Below are 18,077 nucleotides of genomic sequence, written 5' to 3' on the forward strand. Positions count from 1 at the left end.
CTCTGACTGAAATATTGTTCACGGTGTGCTCCAGTTGCAGCTAAACATTTCTTTGTTTCATTCTGTCACTATGAGAAATTCCAGTTTACCTTAAAACAGTTTACGCAATACAAATTCTCGAAAATTAAAGGTGCTATTTGTAAGGATGGTAGATTTTTCAGTCTCCTTCCCAACTCGTCAAATACTGACGCGTTGGGATCGTAGGTCAGGCCGACTGCTACACAATGCATCAGTATTTGACAAGTTGGTAATAAGACTCAAAAAAATAAACTTCTCTTACAAAGCTGACCTTTAAAATATAATAATATACTGTAATATATCAGTTCAGTAGGATGACATGGAAGATCATACATCAGATTCAACCATTTTTGTCAAAATTATGAATATCTGGAAGAAACTGAGAATGTGGATAAGCAGCAAGCGTTTTTAAGGAGATTTAAAAAAAATCTTCTTTTAGTAAATTCTTGTCACTATTAGAATGAATAAAAACACTTGTAAAGAGTTAAAACATAGTATTGGAACATGATATACTTTTAAAGTTGTGTGAATGTAGTATGAGCTGAGTGTTTATTCCGAAGACAAATTAAGCTGCGTATATGTACATTTATTTATGTCTCACTTAACTTAATAAAGATCATGTTTAATCACTCATGTCATGGATTTCTGAATACCTTAGAATGTGATGATGTGTGTTCATGAGTCGTGTGCACAGTATTCTCAGAGGGTGGTGCACACTGCATACTCTGTTAATTTTATGGTCAGGAAAGCCCTGAGAAGAGGAGAGTCAGTCCAGATTTTTATTGCCCTCTGCTTCATGTGATGAGTGATCCTGCCTCTAGATGTCAGACTCACTTTAAAACAGAAACCAGGACATCTGTCTCACTCCTGCTGCCAGTGGACTTGATTTACAGTACCTCAGAGTAACACAACGCTACAGTTCTCTTCTTGAAACGATCATGTTCATTTGTGCCATATGATCCATATGAATTACGTTATGTTATTTGCATTCCTCTCTCATCCCAAAAAAGACGTGGTTTAGTTTCTGGGGCAGGGAGGAAATCAGGATATGAACTATTTCTGACTGGATTAAAGTTACCACAGGTCCATTGAATTAACCGAGTTATTTTAGAATTATCATACAAAGCTGGTAGCAGTTAAAATTATCTACCATATGGTTGCATAGAGGCTGATACTATATATGGTTAAACAATACTATACAAATTTCAGTACTCTCTGAATAATTTCCAAGGTGATATGATGTTCAATTCTTCCTGATATTTTTACTGATAGTGATGTTGGTCTTTTTTAAACTATTGATCAGAGGTATTTTTCACCATTTTCAGATATCTAACTGCACCAACTGATGACTCGATTGATCAAGAATATAACTGTCAGATTAAATGTGAAAAAATCATATGGTGCGACCATCAATCTATAACATTATTAGATTGAGTTATGTAAAAGTTATTCTACTTTTACGCTTATCTTTGGATATAGTTATTTAAGATGGATGTTAATTGTCATAACTACAATGTATACCACTAAACACCTATTGTTTTTAAAGTTTATCAAAAGAGAAAAACATTAGTTACGAGTCTTTTAAGAAATATATTTCACCTGTTTTACAGAAAATTACAAAAATGTTGCTGTCATTTGGATTGGGTAAATTGAGTTTCTCCCTGCTGATTGTGTCTTTGCCTGCAACTTATTTAGTTTGTGATCCAGAAAATGATTCCTCGTCGACTTCAGTCACTCTTCAGGTATCTTAATGTCTGACAACAGAATTAAATAATTACATCTTTAGAGTCAAACTTTTATTGTTTGGCAACGACAACATGTACTGAAGCCTCAACACTGTGTTTGAGTTTGCTCTGAAGTGAAGAGAATCGGATGAGTTTTGGAGCAGATGATGCTCCTCATGCACACACACGCTCACACACTCTCTCTCGCTCTCTCTTTTCTCTCGATGACGATGGTTGCAATGATTAAATCCCCCCCTGTCGCCTCAGATGGTGTGATATCCTCATGTCATGTGTTGGAGGGGCAGCTCTCTCTCATGCTACAGGACAGATTAGTGTTTTTTTCAGCCGACAGCCACAACGTCGACTCAATCGTTTGAATTTCACAGTTCCAAACAAAGCCCACAACACAATGTGAGATATCCAGATTTCCACGAAGCACCGATCTGCAGACTTTCACCTTTTACCTTACTCGACTCGCCCCTCTGACGTGCAGGGACCCGAAGCCAACGTCAGTCCTGCTTGCAATTACCCACAGTGCCCTTATGCTGTCTGGGAAGAATGAAAAGGATTGACGTCTTTCTGGCCATCTGCTGCCCTCCGATTCGTCTCCCATCCCTCCCTCTCTCCTGCCCATCTCTAACTCGTCTTTGAGAGGATTAAGTGTGTTGGTATCTCTGTGTATCTTTGTCTCATCAATGTGCTGCCTCGTGTGTCATGTGTAGCATTTCATCTGTGTGTCTGTTGCAACTTTTCCATCCCGTAATATCTTTGTCTGCAGGATTTCTCCCTGAGTCTTTAGTCACCGACAACACTGACGCGTGTCCCCTTTCGGCTGCAAATCCCTCCACAGATTGTCCGAGTTACTCCAGAGAACACACAAAGTAATCGCAGGTATTTTAAATAAATCGCTAAGATTTTATTACATACAATATACACACGACCTGGACCTGCGAATCTGAGTCAAGACTTAAGGACGTAGGGAGGCAGTTGATGAAATTATAATTAAAATGAAAGGCAATTCAGTTTGGGAAGAAGAGACCGATGACGTTATTTTACAGCAATCAAGAACTCAAAATGATGAGAGTAAAAGTGAAATAACTAGTAAATTTAAACATACAACGAAATCAAAAAAACATTTTACCTATTGCTCATCATTTCAGACACCAGACCACAACATGAAAATACAAACCATTGATAATATAGACAATATTAACATCAAGAGTTACCGCTGTGCGGGGAAAAATTAGGCTATGTGCAAGAAGAGCATACAGGATGGAAATGTAAAGAGTCGCAAGATGAAGGTAGAGACTTATAAAAATAGTGTCTGCTGGTTGTATTTCTTCACATTAACTTGTTGGTATTCGTGAATTAATTCTAAAGGAATAGTTCAACATTACTGGAAAATACACTTAATTGCTTTCTTGCCCAGAGTTAATTGAGAAGAACAGCTACAGTCTCTGTATCTGGCACAGTTAGCTTAGCTTAAAGACTTGAATCAGGGGCAAACAGCTCACACTAATGCATAGAAAAACTGTAAAGCGACAAGCTACAGCTTTACAAACATTTATGTGCTTTATGTGCTATTTCTCTGTTGAGACCAGTTGGCGATTAACCAGTGGAGACTTCGAGCCAAGAAGTAGTCTAACAGCATATAATATATATATGTAAAATGGCGAATTTTTCTTTTTAAGACTTTGGTTTTGGTATGGATTAAACAAACCAGTTATAACGTGTTAATAATGGAGCTTTCTCTGCACGAAAGAGAATAAAGAAGTCCTAAAAATGAGAAACTAACTCCTTCAAATTGAAAATTCTACAAGTAGAAGCAAGAGTGTTGAGGTAAAGGATTAACTAATAACTCATGGTTGTGCGTTAAAAAGCTGCTATAAAGGTGGCCTCCACACCAACATACTTTCCCGCGACAAGAGCAGACTTGAGGTTTCTCTCCAATCAGTCGAAAGTAAGGAAGTTTAGATATAGGCGCATTTTAAGTCATGAAATGACAAATAAAAGACAGTGATGGAGTTATAAAAAGGAAATGACTTGAGTAAACTAGGGATACAAATCTAAATTTAAAGGAACAGTTCACGCTAAAATGAAAATGACATGTTTGTCCTCTCACTTGTGGTTCTTTTTATCCATCTGGATTGTTTTGGTGTGAGTTGACGAGTTTTAGAGATATCAACATTCTCTCAAACTGGTTCTCAAAGCACAGAAAGAATACATTTAAAAAACCAAACAGCAATGTGTCCTGACCTGGTCACTCAAGATAATCCACAGACCTTGTTGTGAGCACTTTGATGTAGGAACTATTTTCTTTTTTCCGAACTACATTTGCCTAGTTTGGTCCCATATAGCTAACTTGTACCCTACACATTCATCCAGCCGAGAGTGTCACGTGGAATGATGGCACTTGGGTGGTTTATGCTGTTTGCTCTTGGCTAACATGTGGCCTTCTGGTGGCTCAGATCTGGCAAACAGGAGTGGACCTCCCAAGTCCCATCATTCCACGTGGTATGTGGGCCGGATGAACGTGTCTGGCGTGTGCCAGATCTGGGCCACAACATTCTTTTATAAAGAAAAAGTAGCTCTTACATGAAACTGTTCACAACAAGGTCTGTTGATTATCTTGAGTAACTGGGTCATGGTTTCTGAAAAGAGACATCGCTGTTGAGTTTTTCAAATGTACTTTGGTGCCATCTGGTTCCATTATAATCGAGAGAAGGCGGTCATCTCTGCGGCGGATCTCTCCAAAACATGACCACCCACAGCAAAACAATCTAGATGGATAAACAGCACTACAGGTAAGAGAAAAAATATGTATTGTTAATTTTGAATTGAACTGTCCATTTCAGCTCTTTTTCTTTTCCCGAAAACAAAGAGGAAACACTGAGGCCTGGTCTTAAAGTCCCTTCTAAGGAATGTTACAGGGTGTTGCCATTGCAACATTTTAATATCTATGCATATCAAGCTCAAAGTAAGCTTGTTGATCACTTATCCAACACTTCTGTTAACCAAGAGACAGTGAACTCAGAATACATCAAACAAGTAGCAATGAAACCAGCCAGAAATCCACCGTGAGCCTCCACATGAATCTTGTGGAGCTGTTGGGAAATCTGTCCTAAAACAGAAACTAATGGATGGGGAAGCTTTTCGGTGGTAAAATCCAATCACGGCAGGTCGGCCGGTGGGAGTGTGTGCCTCCGATCGTAGGCAGTGTCATCACTCTCATCGCCGTCGCTCACTTCACCCAGAACCCTCTCTCTCTCCTCCTCCTCCTCTGTTTCGCTCTCTCGTCGCAGCCTCTCTCGCTCCCTGTCTCTCTCTCTCTCTCTGTAGGCGCGAGGCAGTGTGGGAATCTGAGCCGGGAAAGAAACATTTAAGAAACATGTCTCTGCAGCTAACAGTGACTTAAAATGTGAACTTTGCACATGCAACTGTTGAAGGAATACAAGTAGAGCGTTAAATCAAGCTTGTATCCTAGAGTATGACCCTAAAATCGAAAACTAAAACTTAGCATATCATGCTTTACTTAACTGATATGTTGAGCATCAATATCCTAAAAACATGCTGCATCTCTTTAAATCAAACCTCCTCATATGAAAGAGGAACATGTGTTCAGTAACATTCAAAACCAGAAGCAGCAGTAGGGGGTCGTTACCTGGTTATCGTGGCTGGGCAGGGCGCAGTAGCCCGGCTCCGTCCTGCGGAGGAGGCGCGGTGAATGAGTACGGAAAGGCCGAGGGGAATGGGAGCAGACGGAGCGCGGAGAGGGAGAGCGGATAGAGCGTGGTGATGGAGATCGGACAGAACGGGCCGGTGAGTAAGTGATGGAGGCGGACTGGGAGGGAACGTGGCCGTGGTGGTTTTGTTTGGGCGGGCGAGGGGAGCGAGGTGGAAGCTCGGGAGGTTTGAAAGGGTCGACAAGGTCCATCTCTGTGAGGATGGGAGGCGGGGGGATGAAATCGAGCTCCTCCTCCGTCCGGAGAAGTTGCATTTCTGCAGCGTCAAGTTCGGCGAGTTCAGCCTTCGACAAGTGGTCCACGATGCCGGCACCGAATGAGTCGCCCACCACATTAATGGAGGTACGCATTCTGTCACTGGTGGACACACAGTATCAGGGTCAGCGGGTTCATTTCCTACCAAGAGCTTAATAACACCAACACCTTGATAACACCCCCTGACAAAAAGCTTTTGAGACAAAGCGAAGAGCGCCAGATCATCCTTATCGTTGCTATTCACCACTCATACACTCTCCAGACACCTGACTCACAGCAGCCAGTCGACGGCGATGAGCAGACTGATGTCCTGAGTAGGCAGGCCCACAGCCGTCAGGATCAGCAGCATGGTCACCAGTCCAGCACTGGGAATACTGGCAGCTCCGACACTGGCCAGGGTGGCAGTCATACTGGGGAGGAAAAAAGACGACAACATATATTTTTAGAAAATATAAGGAAAAATGTGATTGAGGTTCTAAGGACTCCACTGACAAAGGTGTACTCAAATCTTTACACTGCCTCTTTACTGCTGACTCGACATTCATGCTAATAAATACATTTAGTTTAATTAACTTGGTGTTCGGACTCCTGAAAGCAATCAGATACCACTTGACCTCAGTGTAAAAAGGGCGAGCACTAGTTAGATAACCACAGACAAATCTGCCAGTTGATTTATGTGCTGGGATCTCTAGTGATGCCACCAAGCTCGCAGCCACTGACATGCACATACGTTCATAACAACCTCAAAACACAAATCTAAAATTTGTTTTGGTAGGAAAAAACTTTTTTGTCCAAACTCTATTGAAATCTGACTGTTCTCTGTAGTAATGAAACCCTGCTAAATTATGATTATAAATCCACTGTCATGGCTCGTGCTGCCCCGATTTATTCTGGGATGTATAGTTGTGTGCACCCTGCTTTTTCCCCTTGCTTTACCTGCAGTGTTGGAGAGCGGCGGGAGGCGGAGCTGACCCACTTAGCCAAGCGCAGCGAGGCACACCTGGTTCTCATCCCCACCTAATCACCTACTCTATAAGAAGCCGGCCTGACTCAACTCCTGTGCCAGATAATTCCGTCTCATCGGTAGAGCCAGTAGCCAGCGTCTTCTGCTACCCGGCATTGTTTCTAGTGTGTGAAGAGTTTTGTTCTGACTTCGTTTTTTGTGCTTTCTTTGCCAGCTCGGTGCCTCGCTGCCTTGTCTTCCCCCCGCTAACCTGCCTCCAGTCTCCAGCCGCCTACAGACGCGGACACCCTTTGTTGAGCCTGCCTTCAGCCGCCAGACGCCGCGGACTACTTCTGTTATTCCTGCCGCCTGCCGTTTGCAGCCGTGGACACTTTCTGTTGCTCATTTTTGAACCCTTTGTTAATAAAGCCTTTTTGTGCACTCTCCCAGTCTGCCGCTTTTGGGTCCACCTCCGTCACCCGGCCGTAACAGAATTATCTGGCCACGAAATGGACCCAGCGGAGACCGAGCGCATGAGACAAGCACTCGCGAATCAAGGCACCCTGGTGGGGCAACATGATACCACGCTGAGGCAGGTACTGGAGCATATCCGGGATCTCGCCACCAGCGTAAACCAGCTCAGCGGACGGGTGGATTCCCTCGCGGACCGGCTCGCCCCCCCAGCTCCCGCCTCAGAGTCACCACCGGCGGCCCCGCCAGCGGAGGATTCACCCGGCGTTTCTACACCCCCGCCACGAGAGCCCTACATCCCCATCCCCGCCAGGTACCCAGGTGACTTAGGGACATGTGCGCAGTTTTTACATCAGTGCTCATTAGTGTTTAATCAGCAACCCAGTACGTATTCCACTTCTCAGTCTAAGGTAGCTTTTGTAATGAGTCTGCTCTCTGGGCAAGCTACGGCCTGGGCTTTGGCGGTCTCAAGTCAGCGACCTGATTTAAACACAGATTACAAGGATTTCTCTGATGAGATGAAGAGGGTTTTTGATCATCCCGTTAAGGGGAGGGAGGCTGAAGGCCAGCTGCTGAATTTAAGACAGGGAGGGGGGCAGTCAGTCGCCCAGTACGCCGTAACCTTCCAGATTTTGGCAGTAGAGAGTGGGTGGGACGAGTCCGCTCTCCAAGCGGTTTTTCTAAAAGGATTGTCAGGTGACATTAAGGACGAGTTAGCTGTGAGGGACGAAACCTCTTCACTGAGGGAGCTGATGGAATTAGCCATACGTCTAGATAACAGGATGAGAGAGAGGCGTAGGGAGAGAACAGACAGGCAGAGGTTCCGCCCCTTCTCCCCTTCACCTGTCTACACCACCACAGCGGCTCCTCTGCCGTCGCCGCCCTCTCCTCGCCTCGCTTAACCGGAGGTCCCTCCTGGGAAGCCTGCATCAACACCTCAGGATGAGCCGATGCAGCTGGGACGAGCCCGACTTGCCCCCGCGGAGAGATAGCGGCGCCTGCGCAACCAGCTCTGGCTCTACTGTGCCCAGGAGGGACACTTCCTCGCCCAATGCCCGGAGCTGCCAAAAGACCAGGCTCGTCAGTGAAAAGGGGGGCACTGGTGAGCCGAACCTCCTCTTCCCCTGCCCGGGTCCAAGTAAAAGGTATGTTGCATCAGTCACAACAGACAATTTCGGTCCAAGCCTTAGTAGACAGTGGGGCGGATGACAATTTCATTGACTCTAACCTAGTTGAGCAACACGGCCTCCTGGTGACTGAACTAGAGGTCCCGAAAGAAGTTTTGGCCCTGGACAGCCGACAATTGGACATTGTGACTCACAAAACTGAACCTTTAAAGCTAACCCTGTCGGGCAACCATCAAGAACATATTGAACTGTACGTTATCAAGTCCCCTTTGACCCCCATAGTTCTGGGGCTACCCTGGCTGACGAAACATAACCCCCACATAGACTGGACGACGTCTACCATTCGTAGTTGGAGTAATCTCTGCCACGCTCACTGCCTACACTCCGCCACTCCTGAGAGAAGCCCCAGTGCTCCCGAACCACCGGAGGAAATAGACTTAACTAATGTTCCCGCTGAGTATCATGACTTGCGTGAAGTATTTAGTAAAGACCGGGCCCTTTCACTTCCGCCGCACCGCCCTTACGACTGCGCCATAGACTTACTCCCAGGCTCCCCGCTCCCGACCAAAAGACTCTATAACCTCTGCAAACCGGAAAAAGAGGTCATGGAGACCTACATTAATAACTCTTTAGCTGCGGGCCTCATCCGCCCGTCTTCGTCCCCAGTTGGAGCCGGTTTTTTCTTTGTGGAGAAGAAGGATAACACCCTACGCCCCTGCATTGACTTTACAGGTTTGAACGACATAACGGTTAAAAACAAATACCCGCTCCCTCTCATTGACTCCGCTTTTGGTCCCCTTCACGGGGCCCAAATCTTTTCAAAGCTAGACTTAAGGAATGCCTATCACCTCATCCGAATTAGAGAGGGGGACGAGTGGAAAACGGCGTTCAACACACATTTGGGACATTTTGAATACTTGGTGATGCCTTTTGGTTTAACAAACGCGCCTGCTGTTTTTCAGGCTCTAGTGAATGATGTGTTAAGAGACTTGTTGAACAGAGTGGTTTTTGTGTATTTGGATGATATTTTAATTTTTTCACGCACCTATGAAGAACATGTGAGTCATGTTAGAGAAGTGTTAAGGAGACTAATGGAAAACAAACTGTTTGTTAAAGCGGAAAAATGTGAGTTTCACGTCACCACAGTCCCTTTTCTAGGCTACATAGTGGAGAAGGGGCAGCTCAGACCAGACCCGACCAAGGTGAAGGCGGTGGAGAATTGGCTGATTCCGACCACCCGAAAGCAGCTGCAGAGATTCTTGGGCTTTGCAAACTATTACAGAAGGTTCATCAGAAACTATAGTCGCATAGCCGCCCCTCTCACCCAGCTAACGTCGCAAAAACAAGTCTATGAATGGTCACATGCTGCTCAAACTTCTTTCGACAAACTGAAAAGTATGTTTACTAATGCTCCTGTGTTGCTCCACCCAGATCCTGACCTTCAGTTCATGGTAGAGGTGGATGCCTCTGATTCAGGGGTGGGGGCCGTCCTCTCCCAGCGCTCGCCTGCGGACCAAAAGCTGCATCCATGCGCATTCTTCTCTCGTCGCCTCACCCCCGCAGAGAGAAACTACGACGTGGGGAACCGAGAGTTGCTGGCGGTGGTCTTAGCTCTTCAGGAGTGGCGGCACTGGTTGGAGGGGGCGGTCCACCCGTTCGTCGTTTGGTCCGATCATAAGAACCTGTCTTACCTCCGCTCAGCACGCAGGCTGAACTCCCGTCAGGCTCGGTGGGCACTCTTCCTGGGACGATTTAACTTCACGCTCACCTACAGACCAGGCCCAAAAAACCTGAAGCCCGACGCCCTCTCACGCCAGTTCGCCCCGGCAGAGGAGAAGCCAGAGACGGAGACCATCCTTCCACCATCCTGCGTGGTGGGAGCAGTAAGGTGGGAAGTGGAGCGAGTCGTTGAGGAAGCCCTCCAGGTCCACCCAGCCCCAGACGGATGCCCCCCTGAGCGACTGTTCGTCCCCCCCTCCGTCAGGGCCCCGGTTCTACAGTGGGGACACTCGTCGAAGTTGGCCTGTCACCCGGGCGTTCACCGGACCCTCTCCCTCGTCCGACAGCGCTTCTGGTGGCCGTCGATGGCAACTGACACCAGGAAGTTCATTGCGGCCTGCTCTGTCTGCGCCCGAAGTAAATCTTCTCACCGCCCCCCCTGCTGGCCTCCTGCAGCCCTTACCCATCCCTCCCCGACCCTGGTCCCACATCGCGGTCGACTTTGTCACTGGACTCCCTCCTTCTGAAGGTAACAACACCATCCTCACTGTCGTAGACCGCTTTTCTAAGGCTGTACATTTCATTCCCCTTCCCAAACTCCCAACAGCCCTGGAAACAGCCAACCTGCTGGTGCAGCACGTTTTCCGCCTGCACGGCATTCCTCAGGACATTGTGTCAGACAGGGGTCCCCAGTTCACCTCCCGAGTCTGGGCAGCCTTCTGCCAAGCTTTGGGGGCCTCGGTCAGCCTCACTTCAGGTTACCACCCACAATCTAATGGCCAGACGGAGCGGGCCAACCAAGGTCTGGAGTCCTCTCTCCGCTGTGTGGCTTCTCGTCTCCCGGCCTCCTGGTCTATGCACCTGCCCTGGGTGGAATATGCTCACAACTCCCTGGTCAGCTCTGCCACCGGACTGTCCCCGTTCATGGTCACGCACGGATTCCAACCTCCCTTGTTCCCCAGCCAGGAGACAGAGACAGCCGTTCCATCAGTGCGGGCCCAGTTCCAACGAGCTCGCCGAGTCTGGCGGGAAGCCCGAGCCGCCCTGGAAAGAACAGTCGCCAGAAACCAACGGATAGCAGATCGCCATCGCACACCGGCCCCGGAATACAAGGTGGGTCAACGGGTCTGGTTGTCTTCACGGGACCTCCCTCTCCAGACAGACTCCCGGAAAATGGCCCCCAGATATATCGGCCCATACAGCATCGACCGCATCATCAATCCCAGTGCCGTCCGCCTGAAGCTCCCCGCAGCACTCAAGGTACACCCAGTCTTCCACGTGTCACTTCTGAAACCTGTGTTTGACAGCCCCCTACACCCCCAACCTGACCCCCCCCCTCCCCCCCGTCTCATCGACGGTCAACCGGCCTACACTGTGCAATGCATTTTGGATGTCCGCAGGCGGGGCCGGGGTTATCAGTACCTCGTCGACTGGGAGGGGTACGGTCCCGAGGAGCGCTCTTGGGTTCCAAGTCGCTGTTATTAGACCCTCAGTTGTTATCTGATTTTTATGAGAGATTCCCAGACAAGCCAGGCAGGACGCCAGGTGGCGTCCGTTAGGGGGGAGGTACTGTCATGGCTCGTGCTGCCCCGATTTATTCTGGGATGTATAGTTGTGTGCACCCTGCTTTTTCCCCTTGCTTTACCTGCAGTGTTGGAGAGCGGCGGGAGGCGGAGCTGACCCACTTAGCCAAGCGCAGCGAGGCACACCTGGTTCTCATCCCCACCTAATCACCTACTCTATAAGAAGCCGGCCTGACTCAACTCCTGTGCCAGATAATTCCGTCTCATCGGTAGAGCCAGTAGCCAGCGTCTTCTGCTACCCGGCATTGTTTCTAGTGTGTGAAGAGTTTTGTTCTGACTTCGTTTTTTGTGCTTTCTTTGCCAGCTCGGTGCCTCGCTGCCTTGTCTTCCCCCCGCTAACCTGCCTCCAGTCTCCAGCCGCCTACAGACGCGGACACCCTTTGTTGAGCCTGCCTTCAGCCGCCAGACGCCGCGGACTACTTCTGTTATTCCTGCCGCCTGCCGTTTGCAGCCGTGGACACTTTCTGTTGCTCATTTTTGAACCCTTTGTTAATAAAGCCTTTTTGTGCACTCTCCCAGTCTGCCGCTTTTGGGTCCACCTCCGTCACCCGGCCATAACATCCACAAACTGAAATATATCTAACGTTCACATGAAATTATAAAAGTGCGATTTCCTTCCTTCAGTGGTCCGTGGTCGGTCCATTGTCAGCATGCTGCTTGGAATTTAAATGTGAGGTTTTAGGTATGGGTTGAATTAAATGATTAATTTAATGTATCACAGACTCCACATACTTGTTAACTTTGCTTTAAGTGATAACAGCACGTCCCGGGAAATGTGGTGTTGATGATTTGCAGGTGAAAACTGGACCACATGAAGTGAAAACAATGTGTTTTATGCGCTTATCTCAATGTTATTTCCATTATCATATTTTCAACATGAAGAAGGTCCTGCAGGATCTCTGAGTCATATTTCTTGGCAAAACCACTGAAAAGAATAATTGCTATGAGGATTTGTTTTACTTCCGCGCTCATAATCATCTAAAGACCACATTTACATGGCTGCCATTTTCCTCAGATATCACGCTCAGGGGTCTTGAATGCTGGGATACAGTTATGCTGCTGTGTTCTAGGTTTTAAGTCTTTTAAATATAGGAAATCTGAAAAATCTTTAAACTATCACTACTTCCTGATTGAACAGCACATGAGAAGACTATGGAGAATGAAAATCTGGAGGGACATCAGGCCATCTTTCAAGATAAAACAATATATTTGATAACCTATTAGCTAATGTTAGCATTTAGCCACTTCTTTGCTAATATTACCATTTCATTACATCCAGTGTGTTTCACCTGCAAGCTTTATTACATGTAAACAAGTTATCTGTTGATATTTTGGAAAGAATTCACGGCTGTCCTATCGTATTGTGTGACACTTTCAAACAGTAATGTTAGCTAGTGGTTGAATGCTAACGTCAGTTGTTGTCCCTCCAGATTTTCGCTACCCATTAACTTGCTAGTCGTTATATTAGAGAAAAATGGCCGCTGTGTGAGTACATGTTTTATTGGGGATTAAAGTGTTGACACTGATTTACAACATTGTCACTTCAGAATTGTTGGAGACTTTCTCCATTACAAATACACATGCAGATAATTGCAATATCACACTCAAAAAAGTAAAGCCCTACTTTGCCCGAAACACTCCCCCCATTTTTAAAAGTTGGCAACCCTGATGAGACAACTCCAGATTGGTGGATTATACAAATGTGGTTTAATTATATAGTTTACTGTTGCAGGAAGCAGGTCATACAGCAGCAACCAAGTATTTACATGTGTTCAGCTGACCACAACTTACCTCAAAGAGGGATGAGGGGAGGTTTGTATGGCTACACTTCTGTCCACGAAAGCAAACCAAACCTCCCGACGTTTCCCGACTTAAATCTTTAACACTCAGATTGTTGCTTGTCATGAAGCAATTAGAGGAATTATCAGGTCGTTTTCGTCCCAGATGTGACTGCAGGCCAGTTCGGACACTGCTCTAAACTGCAATGTTTGGTGCCGTTGATCAGAACGCAGAGTTCTGCTTTATATCTCAATCCCTTTTGGACATACTGCAGCGCTAATCATCACCCAACAGTGACAGTGACGTGATTAAGTGGAAAATTCACAAGATTTACACACCCCATATGGATCTTATTTTAGTACAATTCCACAACACATGATACAATAAAGGACTTTCGAAAATTAGATTTGAGGGATTTGGTGGAAACCAGCCGCTGATGAAAGACATACAATAAACAACTTCAAAGTGCTGAGCGTCATATTTAACCCTCAGCCACAACAGGCAGTCGGATCTGAGTAGACTGTTTCCAATCAGACATAAATGTTTTGCTATAACCTCAGAAATGAAAAACAAATATCTTATTACTTTCTCTTCTTGCATACATGTGGATTATAAGACCATCTTTATAAGAAAATTACTTGGGAAATTCATTTAAACTTTCCTTTTTGCTTTTATTACACATTTAAATTAGGGACGGCAGTATAACTTTAAAATCAACAGAATTTCAAAACTGATTAAAACTAATTGAACCGTTAAAATGGTCAGTTTAAACTATTTTTTGATACTGCTCCTCCAAACTGTAAAGTCTGAGACTTTACAGTGACTTTACTTTAAAAAAACGAGGAGAACGATCAGATTTCAGCAGCTGCCAGGACATTCTCCGGCTGTGTTCGTGGCAACAAAACTGGGTATCTTTAACAAGATGTTGGAACATTTTGCAGCTGGCTTTGTGGCAACAGAACCAGGTACGCCAAAACACGACCTTTTCCTAACCTTAACCAGACCGTAAGCACAGCGTCGTCAAAACGCTAAATTGAAATGTAAAGATAAGTTTCGACGTGGTTTTCACTCGGAAGCACTAGATGAACTTTTTAGAAAATTCAGAGCGGTTATTTAACTTTTTGTGGGAAAAAAGTACGAGACACAGACTTTGTGGTTTTAATTGTCTTAAAACATGTCAGAAAGAAATCTGTGAGTAATTTCAGATCAGAGTATTGCGGGAAGTGTTTATTCTGACATTGTTGTTATGGGCTGACAAACAAAGAGATGGGTCTGTGGTGCACATCATGTCTGAAATAATCGTCGAATGTTTGGGTATTATAACACACGTTTCAGGGCCTTATTTCTCTTAATTCCCCTGTAGAAACTCCTGTTGGCAGCGCAGGGCATGGGAATCGCTCATTTAAAGCTACCATACGCTCCTTTTACTTGTTGTTGATTGTGGCGACCTCTGTGGACAAAAGCGGCAGTGTATCCACCACCTAGTGTTTAAAAGATCTTGCTCTGGCTATCTTGTGCATTTGTTTTTGGAAGCGAGTGGATGACAGAGGAAACACATTTTAACATGTTTTTCCTTTTTTAAACAGCTGTTTTGAAGATGCAGGATGGTGAGGTAATGTGGCTATTTCTGGCTAAATAAGATGTAATAAAAGGAAACTTTGCTTAAGCGCCGCCAGACTGTCCTATTTATTATTAAATAGGCTCAGGCACATTGGCTGCAATGTTTCTCTTCTGCGTGTTTTTTTCTCTCAACTGTGCCGTTGTTATTTGCATTCTTTTTTCGCTTCCAAGTGAGCCAACTAACTCTATTTCAAGCTTCTGAGGCTGCACACAGCTGAGTTACACAAATATTCATGGAGACAAAGATGAAGATCCCTTCAAAACCTGGCACAGGGACGTATGTTTGTATGTTGGTGGTGATGGGAGACAGTTGCACTCAAAAAGGTTTCCAGTAACAATGAAGTTGAACAATCCTCACTCTCAACAATCCAACCACTAGCAACATCACACAGCACGTGTGTAGAGGCCATCCACCACGTGCCTTACCTGACAGTGATGATCTGTCCGCCATCCAGCGTGATGTCATTCATCTGGGCAATAAAGATGGCTGCCACAGCCTCATACAGCGCAGTGCCGTCCATATTAATGGTGGCACCTATGGGCAGCACGAAGCGAGTCACACGCTTGTCAATCTTTAGGTTTTCCTCCAGGCAGCGGAAGGTGACAGGTAATGTCCCTGCACTGAGACAAAATGGCCCCACAAGATGACCAGTTAGAAAAAAAAATGGGTGCAGATGTACGAGGAGCAGGAGCAAAGTGTCTGCTGACGGACATTAAATAGGTAGACAGGTGGTGAAAGAGAAAAGTGCAGAGGTGATGAGGGAGGTGAGGGGGTAAAGAAAAAAAAAAAAAAGCAACAGAAATTTGAGTCGGCTGACAGCCTCGTCCTAACAGCTGGTGTAGGCCACTGTTGCAATCCTCCGACATGTGAATTAAAGGAATTTGATTCCCGGCCCTGCTAAGCTCGGGTCATAATATAATTAGAGGAAACGTTGATAGGATTACCCATATTCACTAAAGCCTCAGTAATGTGCCAAAATGACATTTGGTTTCAGCAGCAATGCAGAATCACAGGCAGGCCGAGCCAGGCAGAATACAGCGGGGCCAGTTTGGCTGGTGAGGACTAATCTGAGGGCTTAGACGTTTATAACACAGGATCTGTCTGACATGGACTTGTCTATGATAGCCTGTGCTCACAGACATTTGGCTCTGCTCTCCTGAATTTATCAGTTCGTCGTGTAAATACAGAATTTCGCCTTCAGCGCTCTCAGATTTAACCAAAATAGCCGAAAGCTAGAAGCAGGCGACACCGATCAATCATGCTTACTACAGCAGCTGCTCAAGGAATAGATGTTGTAAAGGAAACATGTGACACACATGTGTTAACACATGCCCAAACGGAGAACTTCCACGGACACACACAAACACACACACACACACACACACTTCCTGCATGCTGACCTACCTGCTAGCGGTGCCCAAAGCTGTGATCCAAGCCTGGAAGATCCCAGAGTAGAAAGTGAAAGGGCTTTTTCTGGTGGTAACGAAGAATATAGCAGGTAGGATCAAGCCACCGTGGATCGCCAGGCCCACGATGACGGTCACCATGTACATACCCAGCTGCCTGGCCACCACCTCCAGGTCTCCGATGGCTGCAATCTTCCCCGCAATCAGAGATGCAATGCCAATAGGGGAGTACCTGAACACAGAGTCAGGAATGATTGAAATGGAGTTGACTTTGGTTAACTTTACACTTTCTGTGTGACTAAAACTATTTCAATATTTGTGAGAGATGATCAGAAAATGTCACATTGTGAAAAACTTTCAGTACAATGAGTACTGTTGGGGAGTGGTCTCAGACTTTTTTGACACAAGTGGAATTACGCAACTAGTAATTATTTCAATTATTGATTGATGTGCAGTTTATTTTCTTGATTCACTGATTGATCGCTAAGTCCAGAACACATCCAAAAATGACTTCTTCGTAAAGATCTTACACTATAATTTGAGAGCAACAAATTTTAGGATGATATTTCAGTTTTGTCTGCGAGACGTCAAGCAAACGCCCAATCAATCTTCATTCACTGTCAAAGGAGCGGTTTTCACCATGGGAGGACAAGACACATTCTTGGATCTCTGGTTTCCAGCTTTGGAGTGCAGTTGTTCCCGTTGGTGAATACAGACCGCTGTGGGACATATGAATTAAAGCTGTGTTCTCCTTTAAATCTGTTCTCGGGCCGAGTCGAGGCAGGTCTCATCCCGACAGCGGCCTGCTCTCCCAGGTCAGCTGTGTGCTGAACCCCGAGCCTGGCATTCGGTGACAGTTGTTTGGTGGAATATGCCGTGTATATGATTTGATGGATGTATGATACGTGTTTCTGTATACACTGGACTCTGTGTTTGGCTGGCTCCATAGGCCCATGAGTAATCTGTTTATACTGTGTGAGTGATTCGAACAAGAACACAATTCCTTTGGTGTCCAGCTGCACATGTAGATGGCCTAGGAGAGCAGCAAGACAAGCATCCTGCTGTTTGTCTTCCAACCGCCTACCCTGCTCCCCCCTTCCCTTCACTTCGCAGTCCCTGCTCTGAGTGCCACTATACTCCTTTTCTCTGTGCGACTAAGCGGGGTCCTGCGAAGCCTCAGGGTGTGCACTGCACTCTGAAGACATGCTGTCACATGCATCTTTCCACGATCCCTCCCTCCCACCCGCATCTGCTTTCTGCTCTGCTGCCAAGTGGCTCCTCTGCCGTCGGTGGATCCATTACATTTTGGAGATCTTCCACCCCGGCTCCCCTGGGAGCCCACAACATTGTTCCGGGCCTGGGCTCCTGCTACTCCTCAGCATACCACAGACTCCAGCATGTGCCAGGGAAACCCTCTTACTCTCTCTCCCTCTCTTTCCATCTGTCCGTGTCCTTCACTAACACACTTTCCTCTTCCTTTCTCTTCTACTCACTCTCTGACGTCCTACGCGGTTGCTTGTTTTCCCACAATTTGTCTCGCATACACCGTCATGGCCTTATCCATCACTGTCACGAGCTCTGTGTGTGGTATCTCCAGAATGTCAGAGCAATGCAGCGGTTGGCTCACATGAGCAAAAACAAGACACACATGTTGTGCAAGCTTGCACACTCACAAAAACAAGACACTG

The 18,077-nt window shown here is 46.1% G+C and overlaps 1 protein-coding gene and 2 long non-coding RNA genes across 17 annotated transcripts in view; 2 read left to right on the forward strand and 1 right to left on the reverse strand.

Moving 5' to 3' along the window:
* slc1a9 (solute carrier family 1 member 9) overlaps nucleotides 1-18,077 on the reverse strand; it is a 48,946-nt gene that overhangs the window by 10,029 nt on the left and 20,840 nt on the right. For 13 of the 15 annotated variants that reach the window (XM_030406882.1, XM_030406885.1, XM_030406889.1 and 10 more), the window contains 5 exons: nucleotides 16,388-16,621; nucleotides 15,409-15,603; nucleotides 6,016-6,150; nucleotides 5,404-5,842; nucleotides 4,913-5,101 (listed from right to left, as the gene is read on the reverse strand). In XM_030406882.1, coding sequence (XP_030262742.1) covers nucleotides 4,913-5,101; nucleotides 5,404-5,842; nucleotides 6,016-6,150; nucleotides 15,409-15,603; nucleotides 16,388-16,621 — 1,192 coding nt within the window. Of the gene's footprint in view, nucleotides 1-2,634; nucleotides 5,102-5,403; nucleotides 5,843-6,015; nucleotides 6,151-15,408; nucleotides 15,604-16,387; nucleotides 16,622-18,077 lie in introns of those variants that run through there. The other 2 variants (XM_030406878.1, XM_030406893.1) reach the window with 2 other exon arrangements.
* On the forward strand, nucleotides 6,608-7,132 carry LOC115575085 (uncharacterized). Its single transcript, XR_003982629.1, has 2 exons — nucleotides 6,608-6,823; nucleotides 6,919-7,132. It is a non-coding gene; the product is annotated as an uncharacterized LOC115575085 (long non-coding RNA).
* LOC115575084 (uncharacterized) lies at nucleotides 11,577-12,101 on the forward strand. The gene is made up of 2 exons (XR_003982628.1): nucleotides 11,577-11,792; nucleotides 11,888-12,101. It is a non-coding gene; the product is annotated as an uncharacterized LOC115575084 (long non-coding RNA).

This window comes from Sparus aurata, chromosome 23 (assembly GCF_900880675.1).
Source record: "Sparus aurata chromosome 23, fSpaAur1.1, whole genome shotgun sequence".
Lineage (NCBI taxonomy): Eukaryota > Metazoa > Chordata > Actinopteri > Spariformes > Sparidae > Sparus > Sparus aurata.